Consider the following 23696-nt stretch of genomic DNA (forward strand, 5'->3'; position numbering starts at 1 on the left):
TACTGTTTGTTAGTGTTTTGAGGACTACTGTTTGTTAGTGTTTTGTGGACTACTGTTCGTAAGTGTTTTGTGGACTACTGTTTGTTAGTGTTTTGTGGACTACTGTTTGTTAGTGTTTTGTGGACTACTGTTTGTTAGTGTTTTGTGGACTACTGTTTGTTAGTGTTTTGTGGACTACTGTTCGTAAGTGTTTTGTGGACTACTGTTTGTAAGTGTTTTGTGGACTACTGTTTGTAAGTGTTTTGTGGACTACTGTTTGTAAGTGTTTTGTGGACTACTGTTTGTAAGTGTTTTTTGACTACTGTTCATAAGTGTGTTGTGGACTATTGTTCGTAAGTGTTTCGTGGACTACTGTTTGTGTTTTGTGGACAACTGTTTGTTAGTGTTTTGTGGACTTTTGTTTGTAAGTGTTTTGTGGACTACTGTTTGTTAGTGTTTTGTGGACTACTGTTTGTAAGTGCTTTGTGGACTGTTGTTTGTTTTTGCACTCTTTTGTTTTAACTAAAGTGTTGTCTGACTGTCTTTCTTTGACTTATGATTTTTTATTGTCCCTTTGGTATCTTTTCCTTCTTGTGGACTAATTTCAGGAGATTTGGTCAAGTAAAACGAACACCCTTTTGTAACACGGTGTGAAGTATTCTACAGAGGTCTTTCAAATAAACAGAATTCTCATAGCAATTAAAAGTAGTACTTCTGTCTGAGCAAAAATGGTACAGCATTGCAAGAAAATGTCATCAGATATTAGGAAAATGAAACTATCTTTAGCTATACATTGACAAAATCACTCTTTTATCTGTTTCATTAAACATATAGTCGAACCTCATTGTGTCGAAATCTCTAATAAGTCGATGTATTTTGTAAGTCCTGGCAGAATTCCTGTTTGTTCAGAGCATTTCTAACTCTGATGAACAGAACTCTTTTGATTCGAAATCTTGTTTAATTCTAGTATATTTTGAAGTCCCCTCAAAGAAAAATTTTAAATAAATGAAATTTTGGAAGGAAAAAAAAAAACAATTTCAGTCGAAATAATGAATCAAATATTGAAATCATATGTTTTTATTGTGGATCAAAATAAGTTTCCTTATTAGTTCTAAGTCAATCAATTTGTTTGATTAACAATCAAACTGGCATATTACACTTATTTTTGATGTTTAACCATGCAGAAAATAATGTTTGTTGAACACATTTTACCTGAGATAATTACAAAACGAATTGAGAAGACCCAAACTGAGATATTCATAAAATATCAATGAATAGTGAAACTTATATTTAAACTGGTCCAAATTTTGTTAAAAGATTAAAATATGACCTCAGCAGATACCGGCAATGGAGAAAGTTTTAAAATTATACATCTGTAACGATTTGTTTCTTTCAGCAAGTACTTCCGTATTTCTCCCTCACTTTCGCGCCATATTGAATTTACTAACCCCATATATATCGATTAGGTCACTACCACACTGTGTTACTAATAGTATTAGCCATCCATAATGATATCGATTTCAGTCACTCTTGTACAGGCTTTATCGTAAGTTTTAAGTATATAATATCAACCAATATAACCTCTCGAGCAGAGCTCTTAGGGTTATATTGGCGTCTCAGGTTGATACAGGTGTGATATTGAAAATTCATATAATACTCTCTTTATATATGCACCTAAATAATAGAAAACCTACCCATAACATGAGTACTTCCAACATATTTGTAAGTACTGTCTGTACAAATCTCTTAGAACACCACCACGAATTTCTTCTCTGTGATTTGCAGATATTTGTTTGTGTGCTTCCATAAATATTTCTTCACATGGACGTTCTTTTTGCTTACCAATGTGTAACAACTGTAGTTTGAATTTATACATGTGTGGAGGGTAAAACTTGCTTAGGTTGGCTCTGCAATGAAAAATGATATTGCATTGACTTTTTCATATATTTATTTAGTTTAAATAGAAAATTTTAAGGTTATTTACAAGGTTACTACTTCTTGTACATGATTTACTTTAACCAAAGACTGAACTGAAATGTTATCGACACAGACACAGCAGGAATGTTGGATTTCTGTGTCTTGCTTCCCCAAACAAAATGTAGCAGGCTCGACAAAAATCTTCTAAGTGAAATTGGCCTAAATGTATAAGAACCTGAATCCAGCTAGGCTTCCAATTCCAAATAACCTAAACTGAGACAGAAAATTTTCAGAATTTAAAAAGATTCAGATGTATTAAAGGAAGCATTCTAGAATAAAATGCTTCGCTGGGGCGCAGCTTGATACGACCGCAGAGGTCGAACCCTGAACAGTTGGGGCAAGTATGGACACAAAATTCAAGCTTGATACAGCTATGACTTTGGATTGTCATTAAATATTTGACACAGCATAGGTTTCTGACACAGGATGAATGTGGTGTAAGAACTGGAAAAAATTTAATTTACCTATTATGGTGGAATATCCATAAACTAAATTGTTTGTTAATTTCAATATATCAAAGAATATGTAGAATTCAATGTTTGATGTAATGTAATAAAGTTGAAATTTGGACCGTTTTTGTTCAATGTGGACCAATTTGGTAACATGTATAAATAATCAAAAATCTAAATACATGGGAGCCCATTTAAATACATCATAAAGGTATTAAAATAGAAAGTGACATCATAGTCATGGCTAAAAATAAACAAAAATCCTTAATCAGCAACATTTAAAGTAATATCTAAAAATAAAATTCCTTTGTAACCATAAAAGCCCATTTAAATACATCATAAAGATATTAAAATAGAAAATGACATCATAGTCATGGCTAAACATAGCAAAAAACCCTTAATCAGCATCATTTAACAGTAATATCTAAAAATGGAAATTACATCATAAAGGTATTAAAATAGAAAATGACATCATAGTCATGGCTAAAAATAAACAAAATCCTTAATCAGCATCAGCAACATTTTATAGTAATATCTAAAAATAAAATTCCTTTGTAACCATAAAAGCCCATTTAAATACATCATAACAGATATTAAAATAGAAAATGACATCATAGTCATGGCTAAACATAGCAAAAACCTTAATCAGCATCATTTAACAGTAATATCTAAAAATAAAAATTTCTTTGCAACCATAAAAGTAAAATAGAAAATGACATCATAATCATAGCTAAAAATAAACAAAAATTTTTTTTATTGGCAAATTTTAAATGGAGTTTATTATACTAAAACAATAAATTTGCAACCATAAACATGATAAAACCCCATTTAAACACATCATAAAAGTATTAAATAATTCAACTACACCATAAGGCTATAAAAATAGAAAATGACTTCATAGTCAAGGCTAAAGGTAAACAAAAAACCTTCATCAGCAAAATTTTATATTGGCAAATTTCCAATGAAGTTTATTACACTAAAATTGTTGGCAAATTTCCAATGCATTTATTAACAATAAAGTTATTGGCAAATTTCCAATTTACATAATTTAAAAGCAGTGTAGATGAGATATTTAAATGAGTTTGAATTACCAACCTTACACTGCTTTTAAATAATGTTCTTTACTCAATTATTTGTCTATTAAAATGGAAACCCTTGTTTTTTAACCTTTTTTCCCCTTATTCCTTAAACATAAGAGCCATAACCACCCCCCCCCCCCCCTTATTTTCGACCAATATTTGGCCCCTTATTCATAAATGTTTGAGCAATTAACCCCAAAATTCAATTCCTACTTTCTCTTCGTGATAAAAAATAACTAACTTAAAATGTAAATTTTAAACAAAAAAAAAAGGAAAAAAAAAATTACCCCTTTTTTTACCCCCGCCCCCCTTATGATTCATCACCCCCCACCCCCCTTTCCCCCCAAACCAAGCTCAATAACAGCCTTGCCTTTGAGGTATGGTAACTTGTAATACAATTTTAGAGAGATCCATACACTTGAACACAAGTTATTGTCTAGAAACTAAAAAATGCTTATTTTAAACCCCTTTTTAGGCCCCTTATTACTAAACGTTTTGGGCAATTACCACAACACTCAATTCCAGCTTTCCCTTTGTGAAATGGAACCTTGTAGTAAAATTTCAGAAAGATCCATACACTTACACACAAGTTATTGTCATGAAACTAGAAAAATGCTTGTTTTTTGCCCCCTTTTGGCCCCTTATTCCTAAAATTTTGAGGCAATTAACCCCAAAATCAATCCCAGCATTGACCCTTTGTGATATGGAATCTTGTGGTACAATGTCAAAGAGATCCATATGCTAACACACAAGTTATGTCTGGAAGTTACAAAAATGCTTATTTTCGGCCCCTTTTTGGCCCCTAATTCCTTAACTGTTGGTACCATAACCCCCAAAATCAATCCCCACCTTCCTATTGTGGTATTGAACCTTATGGTAAAATTTCATAGAGATCCATTCACTTAAACTAAAGTTAGAGTGCGAAAACCATTGTGTATTCGGACGACGACGACGACGCCAACGTCATAACAATATACGACCTCAAAATTTTTTTGCAGTCGTATAAAAATGTAAATAAACAATTGCCACGTGCAGATTTTGCAATGAGTCTCTAACGAAATACTATCAAAACATAGGACGATTTTAGAGACACTTTCAAAAGTTCTCAGTCAACTAGTTGAAGTTCTTGGGTATGTTCCTCATGCAAATGTGGGAATGTAAACATGTATTTGTGGTTCCTGCTTTACTAAATTTGTAAACACTAGACACAATTGCAACCATTTTTACATCTCCAAACTCTGTTCAAGCCATTGGTTAAGAATGATGTAATTACAGTGGCTTCTATCTGTCGCTAGATGGCCCAACACTGTATTCAAAAATTCTCTCTTACTCTAGAAAGGGTAAAGAGTAGGGGGACTGGATTGTAACCCTTGGCTAGCTAAGATGGTACCAACAGTGACTTACCTATACTGAGATGAGACATGATTTTTTGGATCAAAGTGACCCAGATGTATCAAAGCATGGATTCCAGCCAAGGCATGATAGTCAGAAGGATCCATAATATATCTTCCCTCCGCAACATTAAACTTGGCTTCATGGTACAGTAAACACAAAATGGTTTCATTAGAGGTCTGCAATAAAGCAACATATATTACTCAAAAAATTCTGTTAGATGACATTAAAAATTAACAAAACTCCAGTAAAAATAGGTTTAGTTCATTGATACAAATGTATGAGACTCTTAAATGAATGGAATAAACGCCTGGTAAAATTAACTAATGGAGTTTCATTTATTTTCGTGAGTGCAAATTTTCGTGGATTGAGAAAAAACTGTATTTGCACGGATATTTGATTTCATGGTTTTGGTAAAGTCTGTTATCAAGCCTATAGGAAATTTGTACTTGTTGAGCATTTAAATGTGAGGTTCACGTTTAACCATGACATCCACAGAAATTTGTATCCCATGAAAAAAATGAATCCACAGTAGCCAGAACAAAGGATCAAAGACTGTTAAAAATTAAATTCCTATGAGAAAGACATATTTATATAAAGTGAAAATAAAAGAAATCAATGTACCATTTTAGAGAGGAATATATCTTAATAAAGCTTTTAACTGTCTGGTTAGTTATGTTAGTATTGGTGTCCCAACTATTGGGAGTTCTACAGAAACTAGTGGTGAATCTGAAAATCACAGGGTTATACAAATCTATCAATGAAGATGAGGTCAGATTTGGTGTAAATGTAACAACATTCTGAACATCTCTGTCCCTGTCAGATTTTTTCTATAGATGTACAATATATAGTAGACAAACCTTGCAATTTACCCCTATCTTCTATTTATAGCCATGTCGGTCATGTTGGTTAGAAGGATTATCAGACTTTTTTTTTTTTTAAAAGATACTAGAAGGATAATTGTAGTTCAATTTGGTTCCAATAGGCCTTGTAATTTCAGAGTTTTAGATTTCGGTAAAAGTTAATGGACAATGATGGATGCAGCTCCATTTATTAAATATTTTAAACATTTGTATCCATAAAGATAATTTACTATCTATATGTATAGAATTTGGTATCACATAATTTTTTGGGGAAGATTATTGTTTATTTTTAATTTTACCGATACTTTATGTAAAATGGCAGTTTGGTCAAATGTGTCAAAAACAACAATTTTTATGACAACACAAATAATATTACTGGACTTGCTGTGACATGTAAGAAAACTGTATTATTTTAATCAAATCATGTGTCTTAAGCAAGTTATTATGTGGTTTCATTAGTGGTTTAAGCTGATTATTTGCTATTATTGCAAGCAGCAGGCAATGTTATATTTAAGTTTCAAGGATACAACTTTCTGTTAACAGATAACGTTTTTCTTTTCAATGACAACTATGTGAATTAAAAATATTAAATCTTAGGGTGGCTGGTAATTATAAGGACAGGTGGGAATATGAATCTAAAAATATTTGTATCAAAACCCATTGAAACTAAATCAAACACTATACTTTTAAAGTTTGTGGAATTCATTGTTTATATGTATACTGTAAAGCATGTTAGTAAATACATCACTCTAAATGTTCATAACTAAGTAGAAACAATGAATTGTTCTATGCAGTATTTCATACTGTACATCTTGTTATAAAACATGTTTATTCATTTATTTCTCCTATCTTATATTTCACCAGTTATTCTTTAGAAAACGAATACAAACGTAAGCTAGTGCTCACTAATGATACCCTTTTGTATTCGATAAACAGGAATTTGAAAAGCAATAAGTATAAAAATGCATGATCACATGAAGCCTGAAAACTTTTAGGTAGCCCTTTTGTGCAGAAAAACGCAATCACATAAAGCGTGATACCAAATTTCAGGATTAAAAATCTGGAATTGCTTTTCTGTGGTTTTAACTTTATTTTTTGTCAATATTTTTATCCACAAAAAATATTCTGCTTCTACTATACTTTAAGAGTTGTTTTTCACATCTAAAAAACTTAATATGACGCACATCAAAAAATGCAAAAACTGCATTGTTATTATGATGTGCTCTACAAAGCATCAGTAATAAAAGTATGTGTATGATTAGTACGAGAACAGTTACCTTATACTCGCCATAACCTCTTATAGCCTTCAATGAAAGTCAGTGAGTAATACATTATGTTACAACGAAAGTTTATATGTTATTATGTGTTGGTATGGATAATGCATCATATGCTAAAAAACAAAAAGTTCTGTGGAACCTTGTGTCTCGCTTGTACATTTACATTGGAATCAGACAGAAAATGAGCCACATGGACAATTTGGGGTAAATTTTCACATTTGTTATAAAAGGAACTTTCCACAATATACATCTATTTTGGATCAGGGAAACAAACAGAGCAACATAGAAAATTTGGGATATATACATGTACATATGTGTAAAGGTGAAAAGAAACTAGTTGTATACTGTAAATTCAGAAATTATTGCGTGCATTTATTATTGCGAGTTTAATTTTTGCAATTTCAGGAAAATCTGCATATAGATATATGTATCAGATATCAGAATTCGAGTTCTTATTATTGCGATACTCACCCAGTCGAAATATTTGCATGAATTAAAACCTCGCAATAATTTCTGAATTTACAGTATAAAACAGATACATATGAGACGGACCATGTTATGATATTATGTTAGATGTCACAAATACCATGCTTCCCTTTCTGCAAAATACTGTAAAAGTGGAAATTTTCACACAGGTGTTATTTTCGTTTTTCGTAATCTCATAAAATGTGGGAAAATATCCCCTCTCTGAATCAATAATATTGCAGTGAAGGGCTATTGAAACAAATATGGGATCGCAAACATGAAAGCTTGCTGACTTTCTTGGGCAACTGTCTAAAGCATACTGCACATTTTGCCTTTTGTTCTTAAGTGTAAAGTGGATGTTCTCCAAATGTTTGTTTCTTGGACAATCCAGGTGATTGAAAAACATATTCTTCATTAACAATATTGTTAGGATCTTAATTTCAACATAAACAAAGAAAAAGTAAAGTTGCAAGTACTGTACACATCAATATAACTTAAAATGAATGTTTTGGTAAAAAAAATCTCCACAGCATGGCTAGAAGGACCTGTTTTAAATATATTGTTTAAAGTAGTTATTTTTCTGTAGAAATACAAACCTTCATTTCCTCTTCTAAAGTAAGGAAGACATTTCTCTGAAACATTACAACTGGTTCATCTGAAAGGAGTAAAGATGTACTATAGTCTCTACAAAAATCTAATGATGAAATTATAAGCTTGCTTTCAATATTGGAGTTGGTTAGTTTTACAAAGTTTTTTTTTATTGTCTATTGTGTATATACAGGGTGGGGTATCAAGAACTTTAAAAACTAGTTTGACCCCTGTCACAGGTTAATGTGCCTGTTGCATGACACCAAGATACTAATTAGTTATTTAAAGTGTTTTTGGGGGCAGGGTAATTTAAAGAACTTGGTGTCAACAGCAACCTTTGGTAGTCTGCTAAATTCTGTTACTTGTCAAAATTTGGGATGACTTCACATATAGTATAGGCACTTGTATATGGATAAAGTCCATATGATGCCCTTTTAATGTCATTACTGGTTTTATTGTATTTTAAAGTTGCCATCAAATGTACACATAAAGCCACAAAAATCCCTATCAACTCATAGATATCAAATTTTCTTAAATTGTTTGTTTATAATTTGCCGCTTTGTCAGATTTCATGTCCAGAATTTTTAAAATAAACCTTCTCTGTCAGACCAGAATTTTCTAATTACTAATACATGCCTCAATCAATGGTAGTGATTGTCTTAAATATCTTTCCATTTTGACCTTTAATTGCCTATTACAGTAATTACATCTCGAATAAGAATGTGGATATGGGTAGTTTATGAATTGAAATAATTATTCCAGACTTGCATCTTACCTCGTGTAATTTCATCAGCACAAGAATCTGTATACATAGCACAGAAATCATCCCATAACTGGGCTAACTGGAATGGTTTGTGGTGATTCTTTAATCTTAGTTCTGAAAAATTGAAGAGAATAATATGTACACAATGTTTGGTTGTATGACAAAAGCTTCCTTGAGATTTTCAGATAATACATGTAGAAGTTAACCTAGAATGATCTGAGCAATTGTAAACTTGTAGTTATTAAGGGCATACAATACAGTTTTGATCCCACGATGATTTTTTTACAAAAATTTGCATACAAGCTATTTTCCACCTAGTCAATTCAAATAAGTAATAAATAAATGTGGATAGTGTCCACATGTGGACACAGATGATGCCGCCGCTTGCATATCATATAGTTATAAAGGGGCATAACTGAAGAACAGTAAAAGTGATGCTACCCAAATTTGAACTTGATCTGAGTTTTGTGGTAATAAGCATTGTGTGTAAGTCTCATAACATTTGGTTGAGGCTAACTTAAGAAGAGAACAGAAACTAAAAATTCAGCAATTTTTCTATTTGTAAACACACATAACTCTAGAACAGTTTCAGCAATTTTTATGTTTATAAAGGGACATAACTCAAGAATGGTAAAAGGGTCACCACCAAATTTCGTACTTAATCTGTATTATGTAGTAATAAGCATTGTGTATAAGTTTCATAACATTTGGTTGAGGCAAACTAAAGTTAGAAAACGGAAACAAAAAAATTGTACTTGATCTTACTTAGTTTTGTGGTAATGAATATTGTGTATAGGTTTCATAATGTTTGGTTGGGGCAAACTTAAGTTACAGAATGGAAACTAAAAATTTTACAATCTTTCGATTTATAAAGGGGCAAAACTCAATAATGGTTAAAGTGACACTACCCAAATTCAACTTGATCTGTGTTTTATCAGTGGAAGTCAAAATTAAACATTGCATTGTATAGAGCATTGATTGTAGTTGATTCAACTATAATCATGGACAAAGGAAGATAACTCCAATTTTAAAAATAACTTGATATTTAGAAGAAAATAAAAATTTTGCAATTTTTCCATTTATAAAGGAGCATAACTCTAGAACGGTTAAAGTGACGCCACCAAAATTCAAACTTGATCTGTGTTTTGTGATAATAAGCATTGTGTATAAGTTTCATAACATTTGGTTGAGGCAAACTCAAGTAAGAGAACGGAAACCAATTTTGGGACGTACAGACGGACGTACGTACAGACGGACAAGGATAAAACTTAATGCCCCCTCTGCTACGACGTCGGAATAAAAAATATATCTTCATGTGCTACTTCTAGAGATAAATGGGGTCAAAATATTAGACATTTATTCAAAATTTCGGTTCTTTTGACATTTATATCCTTTGGATAGACATACCCAACTTTTTTGTTTCAACAGATAAATAAAAGCGGATTTTTGTAAAAACGTTTGGAAAATCTTCTTTACATATGTATGCTCTAAATTTGAATAACAATACTTTGGAAATAATAAATTTTTATCAAAGATTCATGATTTTAGAAAAATAACGGCATTTTTTGTTGTATATTTATCTAATTTAAAAAAATCAGTGACTTTTTCATAAAAATTGGTACAAATAATCTTCATACGTAATGTCATTTTAAAAAAGAGGGTTCTATGAACTCATTTTCAAGTTAAATCAATCTGAATGATAAAAATCAGTCAAAAAATGCATCTTTTCCCAATATGTCACAGTTTGATGTCGCGAAAATAACATTTTACTTTAGCAACGTCATTACCTCCCCTGTAACTGTATTGTATGCCCTTAACACACACAGTTGTTGCAAAAATATTCTTAATTCATATTGTTCTATCTTAAACTTTATAACTTTTTGTTTGAGGATTGCTGTTTCAAGGACATTACCCTGTACAAATGTATATCATTTATGTCATATTAGATACCGGTATATATTTTCAGGATATTACAGAAATTAAATTAAGTCATAAGAATAAACAGCTGACAAAGTTCTCCAATGTGCTGAATGGTTCACTACACATTTGGTCAAATGAACAAATATAATTTATATGTCTAAACAAAATTTCACTTGACAATCAGTATCTAAATAACTAAACATCCAACATTTTTTATGGACATTCTGTTACAAATAAATCTCATTTCACTTTGTGACAACCCTTTACAAGATGACAGTCAGCCTGGTGTCATTTGAAAACTCTTTTGAGTTAAAGATTTTTAGTACCTAAAATGGGAGATACCAGCCATACGGAGAAAACGTTTTCACTCTCTGGTGGAAGCCCTCTTTGTTCTAAAACAATTTCAAATAAATCTGCTGCTTCTGCCTGATGACCATCTTCTAAATTTACATGTATGCCTTTACGATCTCTCAACCATAAAACTATTTCAACAGCTGTAATTAAAGAAAACAACTAAATATTTTGATTATTGATATACATGTATTACTAAACAATAAAATTGATTACAACAGCAGGGCATATTACATATAATTTACAGTATATGGTGTATTTTTATGGAATATTTTCATTTAACATGTTTAAACCAAAATTTAGAAAAACTGAAATAGTTCAATATTTCAAATATAATTAATCCTTCATAATTCTTTGAACTTAATCATTAGCAGAAATATAATTTTAAGAATTTTTTTCTAACAATATTATGTAAATATAAACTGATTTTGGTTTGAATATTAATCTAAATATGTTATCAATGTTCATTTTCATATTAAATATACTTTTCCTCATTTTTTTTTTTGATTTCTTCTAAAACATGTGTACTATCAGTTTTGTTGACAAGTGTACAAAAAATGCATATATCTGGACCAGTATCAATATGGCAGTAAAATAATCAAAATCTAAACAAAAATCAAAATCATAAGTTCTTAAGGTGGATCATTACTGTATATTTCCTCAGATATAATTTTCTTATACTTTGCCAGAATGTAGATTTTTCCATGCTTTTTTTAAATTAAAACAAAAAGTATGGGTCACCTTGTTATTTATCAAGCTACAAGTCATGCAAAATTGCCTAAATTTACATAGATTGTTAATGAAAAAAACACTTTTTTGTGAATATAAGAAATCTATGAGATAGAATTTTAAAATAAAATATGAGAAGATAGGTTTTAAAATATGCTTTAAGAACAATAACAAATAAAAAGAAAAAAATAGTGTCACCGACCTTGTTTTCTTGCTACAAGTAAAAATTGAAAATTTCTCTTTCATTCCTTAATACAAATTTTACTATTTGAGTTATCTCCCCGTACATGGCTAAGTTGACAATTTGATCCGAACAAATACAAATATTTGTAATTTGGCAAATCAGTCTCAATAATGCAATAAATCACTTTTTACTTTTTCTTCTTTATTCCAATAAACAGTCTAACCCATTAATCGCCAATCTGTCTCAAAGTTTGTAGATTTAAGTAAAGAACTAGACCTACTGAGAACTACTATTCTACAATCCAAGATGGCGGTACACAGTTATTAAACCTTAAATATAAATATATGTTAAGATAAAGATCTAAACTGCAAGTCATCATATGGCTTTAAACAATAAGCAAACACATAGAGTAAGCTATATAATGCACCAGGATGTCAAAATGTGAAACAATTAAAAAGAGAAAAACACAGTCCTGATAAATGAAAACAGTTATAGCATTTTTAATCGTTTTACATTTTGTCATACTGGGACCTTTTATAGGTTTCTATACTGTACGAGTCTTGCTAATTGTTTGACATTTTGTCATACTGGGACCTTTTATAGCTTTCTATACTGTACAAGTCTTGCTAATTGTTTTATATTTTGGCATACTGGGACCTTTTATAGCTTTCTATACTGTACAAGTCTTGCTAATTGTTTTATATTTTGTCATACTGGGACCTTTTATAGCTTTCTATACTGTACGAGTCTTGCTAATTGTTTGACATTTTGTCATACTGGGACCTTTTATAGCTTTCTATACTGTATGAGTCTTGCTAATTGTTTTACATTTTGTCATACTGGGACCTTTTATAGCTTTCTATACTGTACGAGTCTTGCTAATTGTTTGACATTTTGTCATACTGGGACCTTTTATAGCTTTCTATACTGTAAGAGTCTTGTTAATTGTTTTATATTTTGTCATACTGGGATCTTTTATAGCTTTCTATACTGTACGAGTCTTGCTAATTGTTTGGGGACTTGTAATTGTTCACATCTTTGTCCTGTGTATATGGATAGTTGTTTCATTGGAAATTTGGCCCCAACTCCTTATTTTCATATTGTACAAAATGTATTGGGGACTAAAACTTTAACAAAAAACAAAATATCATTGGAGGCAAAGTTGTTCTTTCCCTGAAATGAACACAACTACTCTTTCAGCCATCATTTATATGCAAAAAGTGTTATTTGCCAAATGAGAACATGCTTTAGAGAAATCATGTACCTCCATCCATCGTCTTCTCATGTGCTTTCTTTACTAACTGTTCATGTTCATCTGGATCTCTCTTCCTGTATCTCTAGAAAAAGATGTTGATACAATATTATAAGCTAATCTTAAAGAAGTAAAAACTCCTAAAAATTTAACATTATTTTACACCATGCAGAAAATGTTCAAATACTGTAATTTTTGTTGGAGTTTGTAATGGAATACAAAATTTTGAAAAATTCATAACTCTTCTAAGCCAAACATGCTTTGTCTGTACATGTTGTTTCCAAAAGTTAAAAGCATTTTAAGATTTTGCACTTTCAGGCAAATGAATTTTGAAGTTGGTTGCATTAATAGTTGTCTTTACTATTCATTAATATGTATAATTTCATGAAAAATGAAAATCTCATTCGTTTCTTATCTTCCAAACACTGCTGTTTAACAAGCCACCGGGGAGCAATTTTTGAAGGCCTTGCACAGTTACTTTACCATGTTTACATCTGTGTGCAGTAGATTTTATCATATTGAAAATTGCATCATAAATGGCGAGAGTTGGCAAAATCACTGTTTCATGAAATAATGCATTTACACCAGAATATGTAAGCACATAAACCCATATGGTACCATGCTTTAAGCTTCTTTTTTTTTTAGGATTCAAAGACCTTTGAAACAATATTTTTTAACATGTTTAAATTTGTTCATACAATTTAAATTCAGTTAGTCAGACAGTCTAACAGTGACACTGAGTGAGAAGGAACTTTGCCAAAGAATCATGTTCTAACGAATGATTTTATGTAATTGTGATTGATTGGCTTTTTTGTTCTTGTACTCAAAACTGTATGTCTAAAACATTTTCTTGTTCATGTCTAAATCACAGTGTGGGAACAGAACTGTACAGGTTTTTAATTTTTTTTTTGAGACTGTCAAGCGGGGCTCCGACATTCGATAAAATAACAAGTCGCTAGATGGAAAGTTTGATGAACCCAAATGTTACTATATAACGTTTCCACTTCAAGATTTGGTAATCAAAACATTCTATATGTAAATTATGTGAACCAATCAAATAATCAAGCTGGGCTTCAACATTCGTTAAATAACAAGTCGCTAGATGGAAAGTTTGATGAACCCAAATGTTACTATATAACGTTTCCGCTTCAAGATTTGGTAATCAAAATATTCTATATGTAAATTATGTGAACCAATCAAATAATAAAAACGATATATGCATCCAAATGTTTTCTTTAGAATGGTAGAGCTCCAAGTAAATCGATCAAAACTGTCACACAACAGCAATAAAAAATGTCAAAAAAATATTGAAAAATCAATCGTTGCTACCAGAAGTTTCACATGTACCTTTTCTGATATATAGTCTTACCTGTCTGAAAGTTTAAAAGCCATTGTCCCAGTAGAAATCCAAATATATTCCTTATCTCAATGTCGGATATTTTAATTGACTGTACAATTGCTTGTGAGTTTATTGTACAATAACTTGGACCTTTCCTGTACAATCGCTTGGCCAACTTCAAAAGTTTGGTAAACAAAAATTGAAAGGATGTAGAAATTATCTTAGTTGGCTTGATTTGTTTGACTCGTAATTCAATGATTAAGAATATTATAAATAAAAACTGGCTCACCACTGATATTTTCAATTGCAGGTTAAATTAATGACACATATGTCATTAAAATTATTTTGAATCATCTTATTTTCGTGATATAGCTTTTAGTTAAAAACATATTTTATTTGAAAGACATGAAACACAAAATATGATTGCAGTTATACACAAAGAGATTCGGAAACAATATTTTTCTTATATTAATCCGCCTCCCTGTCAAAAGAAAAAAGGAAATGACTGCAATTCAAATGGTTAAAAAAATGTCACCAGGATATGTGTTTTAAGGCTGTACCTATCAAATCCGAGATAAAGAGGAAGTCATTATAGGCCAAAAAGTGATTTGATATTTTAATGGAACAGAACAGTTTCTAGTGTTTGTGAATAGTTACATGTATGATTCAATAACAGTAATTTGGTCTTGTTATAAAAAAAATTTTAAACCTCAATTGCACATTCGAAAGTGTTAGAGATGCTGGAAGGTTTATTTCTAATTATATATATGGATGCAGTCTGAATTAGCGGATCAGGGTTGGGGGAGGGGGCGTTCTGGTGGTTGAAACCCCACCTTTTTCGATTTGTTTATAATTATATGAACGTTTCATGGTGTTCTGGGGGTTGGAACCCCCTTTTTAGAATGGCTGGATCTGCGCCTGGTATGATATCATCCGTGATAGTATTACATGATGAACTAGCTGATTATTCTACTGATTTTTGTTGAGCCTGCAACTTTTGTCGCAAAATTGAGACATAGCGATCCTACATTCCATCGGCGTCAGCATCGTTGACGGCGTCCACAAATATTCACTCTGTGGTTAAAGTTTTCAAAATTTTAATAACTTTCTTAAACTATCCTGGATTTGTACCAAACTTGGACAGAAGCTTGTTTATGATCAAAAGCTAGTATCTAGAAGGAAATTTTGTGAAAAAAATTTGCTGTTTTTCCGTATATTACTTATAAATGGACTTAGTTTTTCTTCCAGTTAACATTTCATATAGTCTGCAGTTAAAGTTTTTAAAACATTAATTAGATTCATAAACCATCCTGGATTCTTACCAAACTTGAACAGAAGCTTCTTACATTCAAAAGATAGTATCTAGAGGAAAATTTTTAATAATTATTTCCCCATTTTTGTTGAGCCTGAGACTAACAGCAAAAGTAGGCGAGACACTGGGTTCTGCGGAACCCTTACGAAATTTTTATAGTTTGGTCTTATGTTGTGCTGTAACCCCAGTGTAGGGTTTGGGGAGGGTTGAGCGCACACAAACATGTTTCACTCTGCCACATTCTTCATGTGCCTGTCCCAAGTCAGGAGCCTGTAGTTCAGTGGTTGTCGTTGGTTCATATCTGTCATTTTTGTTTTTTTGTAAATTGTTTTGTTATAAATTAGGCTGTTAGTTTTCGCAATTTAATTGTTTCATATTTTTCATGTAGAGGCCTTTTAAAGCCGACTATACAGTATGGTTGCTTATAATTGCTTACATCCACTTCATTTGAACTTTGGTGGATAGTTGTTTCATTGGCAATTCATACCACATCTCCTTATTTTTATATTGAATATACATTTTGTAGAAATGAGCTTTGATAAAATGTTGTTCTTACTAAAAAACTGTGTGTCGTTCATTCGTGGGATGTTAATGTTATAGTTAAAAATATTGAAAAGTTCCTAGAAGGTGATACCGCTTATTATTATAAAAAATTTCATGAAATTTAAGGATTTTGTGTTTTCTCTGTCTTTCAGCATGTTCAGAAAAACAACTCACACCCTGATCATGCTGATCCTTGATACAATTTATTTTTATGCGAGTTTTGTACCACCAGTACCTATAGCTAGTAATAAACAGATATATCATGTTTGTTGACATCTTTTCTTGGTTTCGTGTATAGCTTGCACCATTCCTCATTGGAATGCCTTATCAAGTTAGAATATCCTGGTTTTCTGATGAAACATTCTTTGTTGTATTGTTTATATATGTACATATTATTCTTTTAAACTGTTGTTTAATAATAAATTAAGTAAACTTCAAAATATTTCTACCCTTCCGGAGCACCTATTCACCTTTTCGGTTGTTTGTTTTGTACGAGCATTATTTTTCTTATTAGTGATTTCTTTACATGTGTATTCACTATTGTCCTTTTTATTTTGTCTTGTTTACTTATTGTTCTAATTTTGATTTTGTCTCTGATATAGACACTCTAGGCATACCTTAAAAAGGTGCCCTTGATAGAATCTCAATCGGCAAAATGACTGAATATGTGTTCATTTTTATTTCAAATACCATAGATGAATATAATAGGACAGACAAGGAACAAACAATGAAATGCATATCCAATGTATTTTATAAAGTTGGCCAAGCGATTGTACAGGAAAGGCCCAAGTGAATGTACAGTAAAGTTGCAAGTGATTGTACAGTCAATTAAAATATCTGACATTGAGAAAATGAATATCAGTTGGATTTCTACTGGGACAATGGCTTTTAAACTTTCAGACATGTAAGACTATATATCAGAAAAGGTACATGTGAAAATTCTGGGGTATCGGGTCCGTTCGCGCCCAATACACGTTCGCACCCTACACGTTCGCACCCCAAACGTTCGCCCCCTAGGTCCGTTCGCACCCTTTTTTTATTCAAAAACCTGATAAATTTTTAGATGTTTTGTAAAATATTTTTATTTTCATAAATAATAAAATGCTCCGCAGGGCGCAGCTTGATACGACCGCAGAGGTCGAACCCTGAACAGTTGGGGGAAGTATGGATACAACATTCAAGCTTGATACAGCTTTGCATTTGGATTGTGATTAAATATTTGACACAGCATAGGTTTCTGACACAGAATGAATGTGGTCTAAGAACTTAAAAATTTTAAATTGGACATTCACCTATTATGGTCCAATATCCAAAATCTAAATACATGGTTAGATTCAGCATATCAAAGAACCCCAAGAATTCAATTTTTGATGAAATCAAACAAAGTTTAATTTTGGACCCTTTTGACCTCAATGTGGACAAAGTTGATAACGGGGCCCAAAAATCAAAAATCTAAATACATGGTTAGATTCAGCATATCAAAGAACCCCATTTATTCAATTTTTGTTGAAATCAAACAAAGTTTAATTTTGGACCCCGATTTGGACCAACTTGAAAACTGGGCCCATAATCAAAAATCTAAATACATGTTTAGATTCAGCATATCAAAGAACCCTAAGAATTCAATTTTTGTTAAAATCAAACTAAGTTTAATTTTGGACCCTTTGGACATTAATGTAGACCAATTTGAAAAGGAACCAAAAATTAAGAATCTAAATACACGGTTAGATTCGGCATATCAAAGAACCCCAATAATTCAATTTTTGATGAAATCAAACAAAGTTTAATTTTGGACCCTTTGGACCTCAATGTGGACCAATTTAAAAACGGGGCCCAAAATCCAAAAACTAAATACACGGTTAGATTCAGCATATTAAAGAACCCCAAAAATTCAAGAATAAAACCCCATTGAAATTGGTCAAGAAATAAGCAATTTATACGAAGTATCTTCTTTTGCACAATACTGTGCAATTAAATATTTCTTGCTATTGTGCAATACTGTACAATTGACAATTTCTTGCTATTGCGCAATATTGTGCTATTTGATATTTCTTGCTATTGCGCAATACTGTGCAATTGTAGATTTCTTGCTATTGCGCAATACTGTGCAATTGAAGATTTCTTGCTATTATGCAATACTGTGCAATTGAAAATTTCTTGCTATTGCACAATACTTATTATATAATAATTTACACATCCTGTTTGGTGTGTATCTCCTACCATATCATTATTATTTGCTTTTAAATATAAATCAGAAATAACCAACTTAAAATGGAAAATTTTAAAGAAAAAAAAAAGGAAAAAAAGAAAAAAAAGGAAAAAAAAAAAAATCCCCCCCCGAATTTTTTGAACCCCCTTATAATTCATCACCCCCAAACTTAATCCCAGCCTTCCCTTTGTGGTATGGTACCTTGCAGTACAATTTCAGAGAGATCCATACACTTGAACACAAGTTATTGTCTGGAAACTAGGAAAATGTGTTTTTTGGCCCCTTTTTGGCCCCAAATTCCTAAACATTTTGGGCAATTATCCCCAAACTCAAACCCAGCTTTCCCTTTGTGATATGGAACCTTGTAGTACAATTTCACAAAGATCCATACATTTACACACAAGTTATTGTCCTGAAACTAGAAAAATGCTTGTTTTTTGCCCCTTTTTGGCCCCTAATTCCTAAAATATTGAGGCAATTACCCCCATCATCAATCCCAGCATTCCCTTTGTGGTATGGTACATTGCAGTACAATTTCAGAGAGATCCATACACTTGAACTCAAGTTATTGTCTGGAAACTAGAAAAATGCTTATTTTTGGCCCCTTTTTGGCCCCCAATTCCTAAACGTTTCGGCAATTACCCCCAAACTCAATTCCAGCTTTCCCTTTGTGATATGGAACCTTGTAGTACAATTTCAGAAAGATCCATACACTTACACACAAGTTATTGTCATGAAACTAGAAAAATGCTTGTTTTTTGCCCCTTTTTTGGCCCCTAATTCATAAAATTTTGAGTCAATTACCCCCAAAATCAATCCCAGCATTCCTTTTGTGATATGGAACCTTGTGGTACAATGTCAGAGAGATCCATACACTAACACACAAGTTATGTCTGGTAGTTACAAAAATGCTTATTTTTGGCCCCTTTTTGGCCCCTAATTCCTTTACTGTTGGTACCATAACCCCCAAAATCAATCCCAACCTTCCTTTTGTGGTATTGAACCTTGTGGTAAAATTTCATAGAGATCCATTCACCTAAACTAAAGTTAGAGTGCGAAAACCAATGTGTCTTCAGACGACGCCAGACGACGACGACGCCAACGTCATACCAATATACGACCACAAAAATTTTTTTGCGGTCGTATAAAAATTCGGGAATTTTTAAATGAAATATTGTTTTAAATTGATTTGATGATTAATTATTAAATGTTAATTATGTATGATTACTGCTAATTGGTATTTATACACAGCCTAATATGATGTTATTGTTGGGTGTTTAAAAATCATGATTGTTGTCATGGTTGTTTTAACTTGCTTTGAATGTAAATACTGCATGTATTTAGCTTGGTATGAGTAAAACTTTGAAGATTTTAAATAAAAAACATGAAAGATAATTGTTTTTAACAGCTTGGCTCCTTTGATCTCATGTGTGTCAGAATCTCACTTTATTCATAAACAATGAAAAAAAATATTTATAGCAATACACTATCCAAAACATGATTACGAATTATTCAACATATAAAAAAAAAATGTTGTCAGAATCCCATTTCCTTTTGAAACAATAAAAAAGAAATATTTATAGCAATACACTAACCAAAACATGATTAAGATTTTATCAACACCTAAAAAAACGTTATCAGAATCTCACTTTATTTCGAAACAATGAAAAAAAATAATTTATATATATATATTTGTTTTACATGCACACGTATAAAAATTGCGGTTTTTATCCAACGCAATCATAGGTTTGAACGTTGTTTTCAATTTAGACTTGTATATATATAGATATATATAGAGCAATACACTTACCTAAACATGATTAAAAATTATTCAACACAAAACTAAAATACTGGTCGTCAGAATCTCACTTAATTTAAAAACAATGAAAAAAAAATGTTAATAGCAATACATTTACCATTTACCATGACACAAAAAAAACCTTGTCAGAATCTCACTTTATTTAGAAACAATGAAAAAATATATATTTATAGCAATACACTTACCAAAACTCGTTTACAAATTATTAAACACAAAACCAATAAAAATTGGGCGCGAACGTGTAGGGTGCGAACGTGTAGGGTGCGAAAGTGTAAGGGGGCGAACGTGCATATATATGTAGTAACATTTTAGTTATTTTTTTCGAATGTCGGTGCCCCGTTTGACAGTCTCCCGAATGACTAAAAAAAATTAAAAACCGTACATTTCCGTTCCCACACTGTATAAATGAAAAAAGAAGAAAAAACTAAAGTTCGAAAAAATTATGTCTCTAACGTTGCCATGTTTGTGGGAGTAAACAAAACATAGCGTTTATCCCCCATAATATAAAAAGAAACTGGATTTTACTTCAGAAAAGTATTGTTAGGATTACAATTAACTTATTCATCAACGTTTGATTTTTTTTCTCAGAGGAAAGTTGTTCACTAATGAAACTGAAAGCATAAATAATATTTTTACCTCAGCCATTTTGTTTACAAATAGTAAAATTAAAAATGTTAACGGAATAAAACACGATCATTTTCCGGATTTAATTTACTCGGACATTTTACTATTTTACAGTAGTTCATTAACATTTTCTTCTTTTCGTATTTACCGCATAGTGGTTTAATGTGCCTCCAATATTGAACATATTCTACAAAAAAATGCAGATGAACGCATCTATTCAGCATTTAAAGTCCAAGACATTAACCTTTAGTAATTCGCTATAAACCGTTGATATATAAAGCTAATGATATTTCCGCACACCTAGCATATCATAGCAACTAGTATTTAAGGCAGCTTTGACACATTCGACAAAAATTGGCAAGTCTCTCTAAGGTGAAAATGAATATTCCGTCAGACAAAAAAAAAATCTCCTCTTGTTAACGGCCCGCCACATTTGTAATCAGCTGTAATCGATTACATTTTGCAATGTAATCACATGTAATCACATGTAATCAGTAGTGACTATGCATCATTATCAAAAGATAAATTCCTTCTTCTTGTTAAATTTTCGTTCCTTGACAGAGATCTAGGTTAAAGGCTTGGCGCCCCTAAACACATTTAACTCCGCCACATTCTGTAGTCAGGAGCCTGTAAATGACTGGTTGTCGTTTGTTGCTGTTTTCATATTTGTTTTTGATTATTGACTTGTTTTGAACATATACCATGCCTTTAGTTTTCTCGTTTTCTCGTTTGAATTGTTTTACATTTGTACATGTTCGGCCATCATAGTTATAATCTGCTATGCGATATCGGTTTTGCTCGTTGTTGAAGGTCGCGTGCTGACTTTTAGTTGCTACCTTCTTAGTCGTTTGGAAAGTTGTTTCATTGGCAATAGGCATGGGTTAATCGTAATCAGCTGTAATCGATTACATTTTTCAATGTGATCATATGGCAAATCACACCACATCTTAATTCTTATTTTAATTTTGTTTCCAGAAAACTCTCAAAGTACTAATTCAAATTATCGAAGAAGTGCTCTTACCTCAACACCAAAGTACATAGTTTAAAAAGGTGGACTCCTAAAAGATTGATTGATTTTTGGTGTTTAACGCCACTTTCAACACACCGCTTATTTCGTGGCGGCCAGTTTTTATTGTTGAAGAAACCGGAATGCCCGGAGAGAACCACCGGCATTAGGTAGGAAAAATGACAATCATAGTCAATTGAAATTGGAGTCGAATGCACCTGCAACGTGCGCGGTTTCGAACTCATAACCCCAGTGTTGACAGGCTAGACCACTCGGCCACCCAGGCCCCTGACTCCTTAAAGAAAATATATGTTGTTATTCTAGCCTTTCTGTCAAAGTTACCGGGCCAATAATACTGCTAACTCTAGGTAAGAAAATTTAACACAATAGGTTCGTATTTGCACTAACTTTAGCAACAACAATATGGTACTGAATCCACTTTTGGAACACTGTCCAGAAAAAAAACACAACAGATTTTTGTACCAAAAGATACTCCTTGTAACAAGTTTAACCTGGGGATATGATGAATCTGCGTGTAGATCAAGACTGGCTCCGCGTTGAAGACCGTACTGTGACCTATAATGGTTTACTTTTATAAATTTTGACTTGGATGGAGAGTTGTCTCATTGGCACTCATACCACATCTTCTTATATCTATATAAAGCGAACCAAAGCGACAAACATTTTGACCACTATGTCAAGCTCTATCGAGCTTTTAATCTCCCCGATTTAAGAAAAGTTGTTAAATATTTAAGGATTATGTACACTTTTGTTGTTTTAATGCTAAACATATGGAAAATCCACAGCCTTTCCCCTTGTACTATTTGACAATTTGGTGCTTGATAGACAGAGAATTATTGCATTCAGTGCTAGCAATGATTCCCTAAAAAACAAGTTTATAAATTAAGATATTGGTTAAAACAAATACAAATATGGACCAATTCAAGTACACCTTATAGTGACTCAGCACGAGGTTTTTTGGGGAATGTAAAGGTCGTTCAGGGCTTTTTGTAAACAATAAACGCTAGCACATCATGGAGGTATAATAGTTGGGGTTCTTACGATCTAAAAACCACGATATGGACCACGCTCTGATTGGCTTATTTATTTTTCATTTTTGTTATCTATCATACAATTGGTTCTTAATGTAACTCGGATTTATTCTACGAAAAAGAGAATTTCCGAAGTGTACTTTCTGTTTCGATTTCACGTTATATTTATACTGCTGTTAACTGACGGGTAAGTGAGTCCTAAAGATGCAGAAAAGGGTAAACACGAAAACAAAAATTGCCTGTTTACGACCAAATAATAAACATACCTTTGCTTTAAACATTTAGGCCAAAATATCACTGAGGCTCTGGTCCAACCTGGGATTTATAAAATTCCCTGTATTATGTATAAGTTAATCCCTATAAGTCTTATAACTAGTGAGTAGTGTGATCATGTTGATAGTAAGAGTTTTCCCCTGATATTCATGATTATATGATTACACGGTGTGATTATGTTGATAGTTAGAAGAAATTATTATTCATGATAAAGTTTATCACACATTCAAATCATGTTGATCGTTTGATTA

General features: G+C 31.9%; 1 protein-coding gene across 5 annotated transcripts in view; it reads right to left on the reverse strand.

Moving 5' to 3' along the window:
* The window catches only part of LOC127698743 (putative FERM domain-containing protein FRMD8P1), a 61410-nt gene that overhangs the window by 6257 nt on the left and 31457 nt on the right, over positions 1–23696 (reverse strand). For 2 of the 5 annotated variants that reach the window (XM_052202395.1, XM_052202394.1), the window contains exons 1-8: positions 21127–21156; positions 13281–13353; positions 11079–11246; positions 8845–8946; positions 8078–8136; positions 7017–7043; positions 4889–5055; positions 1674–1886 (exon numbers count right to left, since the gene is read on the reverse strand). In XM_052202395.1, coding sequence (XP_052058355.1) covers positions 1674–1886; positions 4889–5055; positions 7017–7043; positions 8078–8136; positions 8845–8946; positions 11079–11246; positions 13281–13353; positions 21127–21135 — 818 coding nt within the window. In that variant the 5' untranslated portion in view covers positions 21136–21156. Of the gene's footprint in view, positions 1–1673; positions 1887–4888; positions 5056–7016; positions 7044–8077; positions 8137–8844; positions 8947–11078; positions 11247–13280; positions 13354–14637; positions 14658–21126; positions 21157–23696 lie in introns of those variants that run through there. The other 3 variants (XM_052202398.1, XM_052202397.1, XM_052202396.1) reach the window with 3 other exon arrangements.

This window comes from Mytilus californianus, unplaced genomic scaffold (genome assembly GCF_021869535.1).
Source record: "Mytilus californianus isolate M0D057914Y unplaced genomic scaffold, xbMytCali1.0.p SCAF_4, whole genome shotgun sequence".
Taxonomy (NCBI): Eukaryota; Metazoa; Mollusca; class Bivalvia; order Mytilida; family Mytilidae; genus Mytilus; species Mytilus californianus.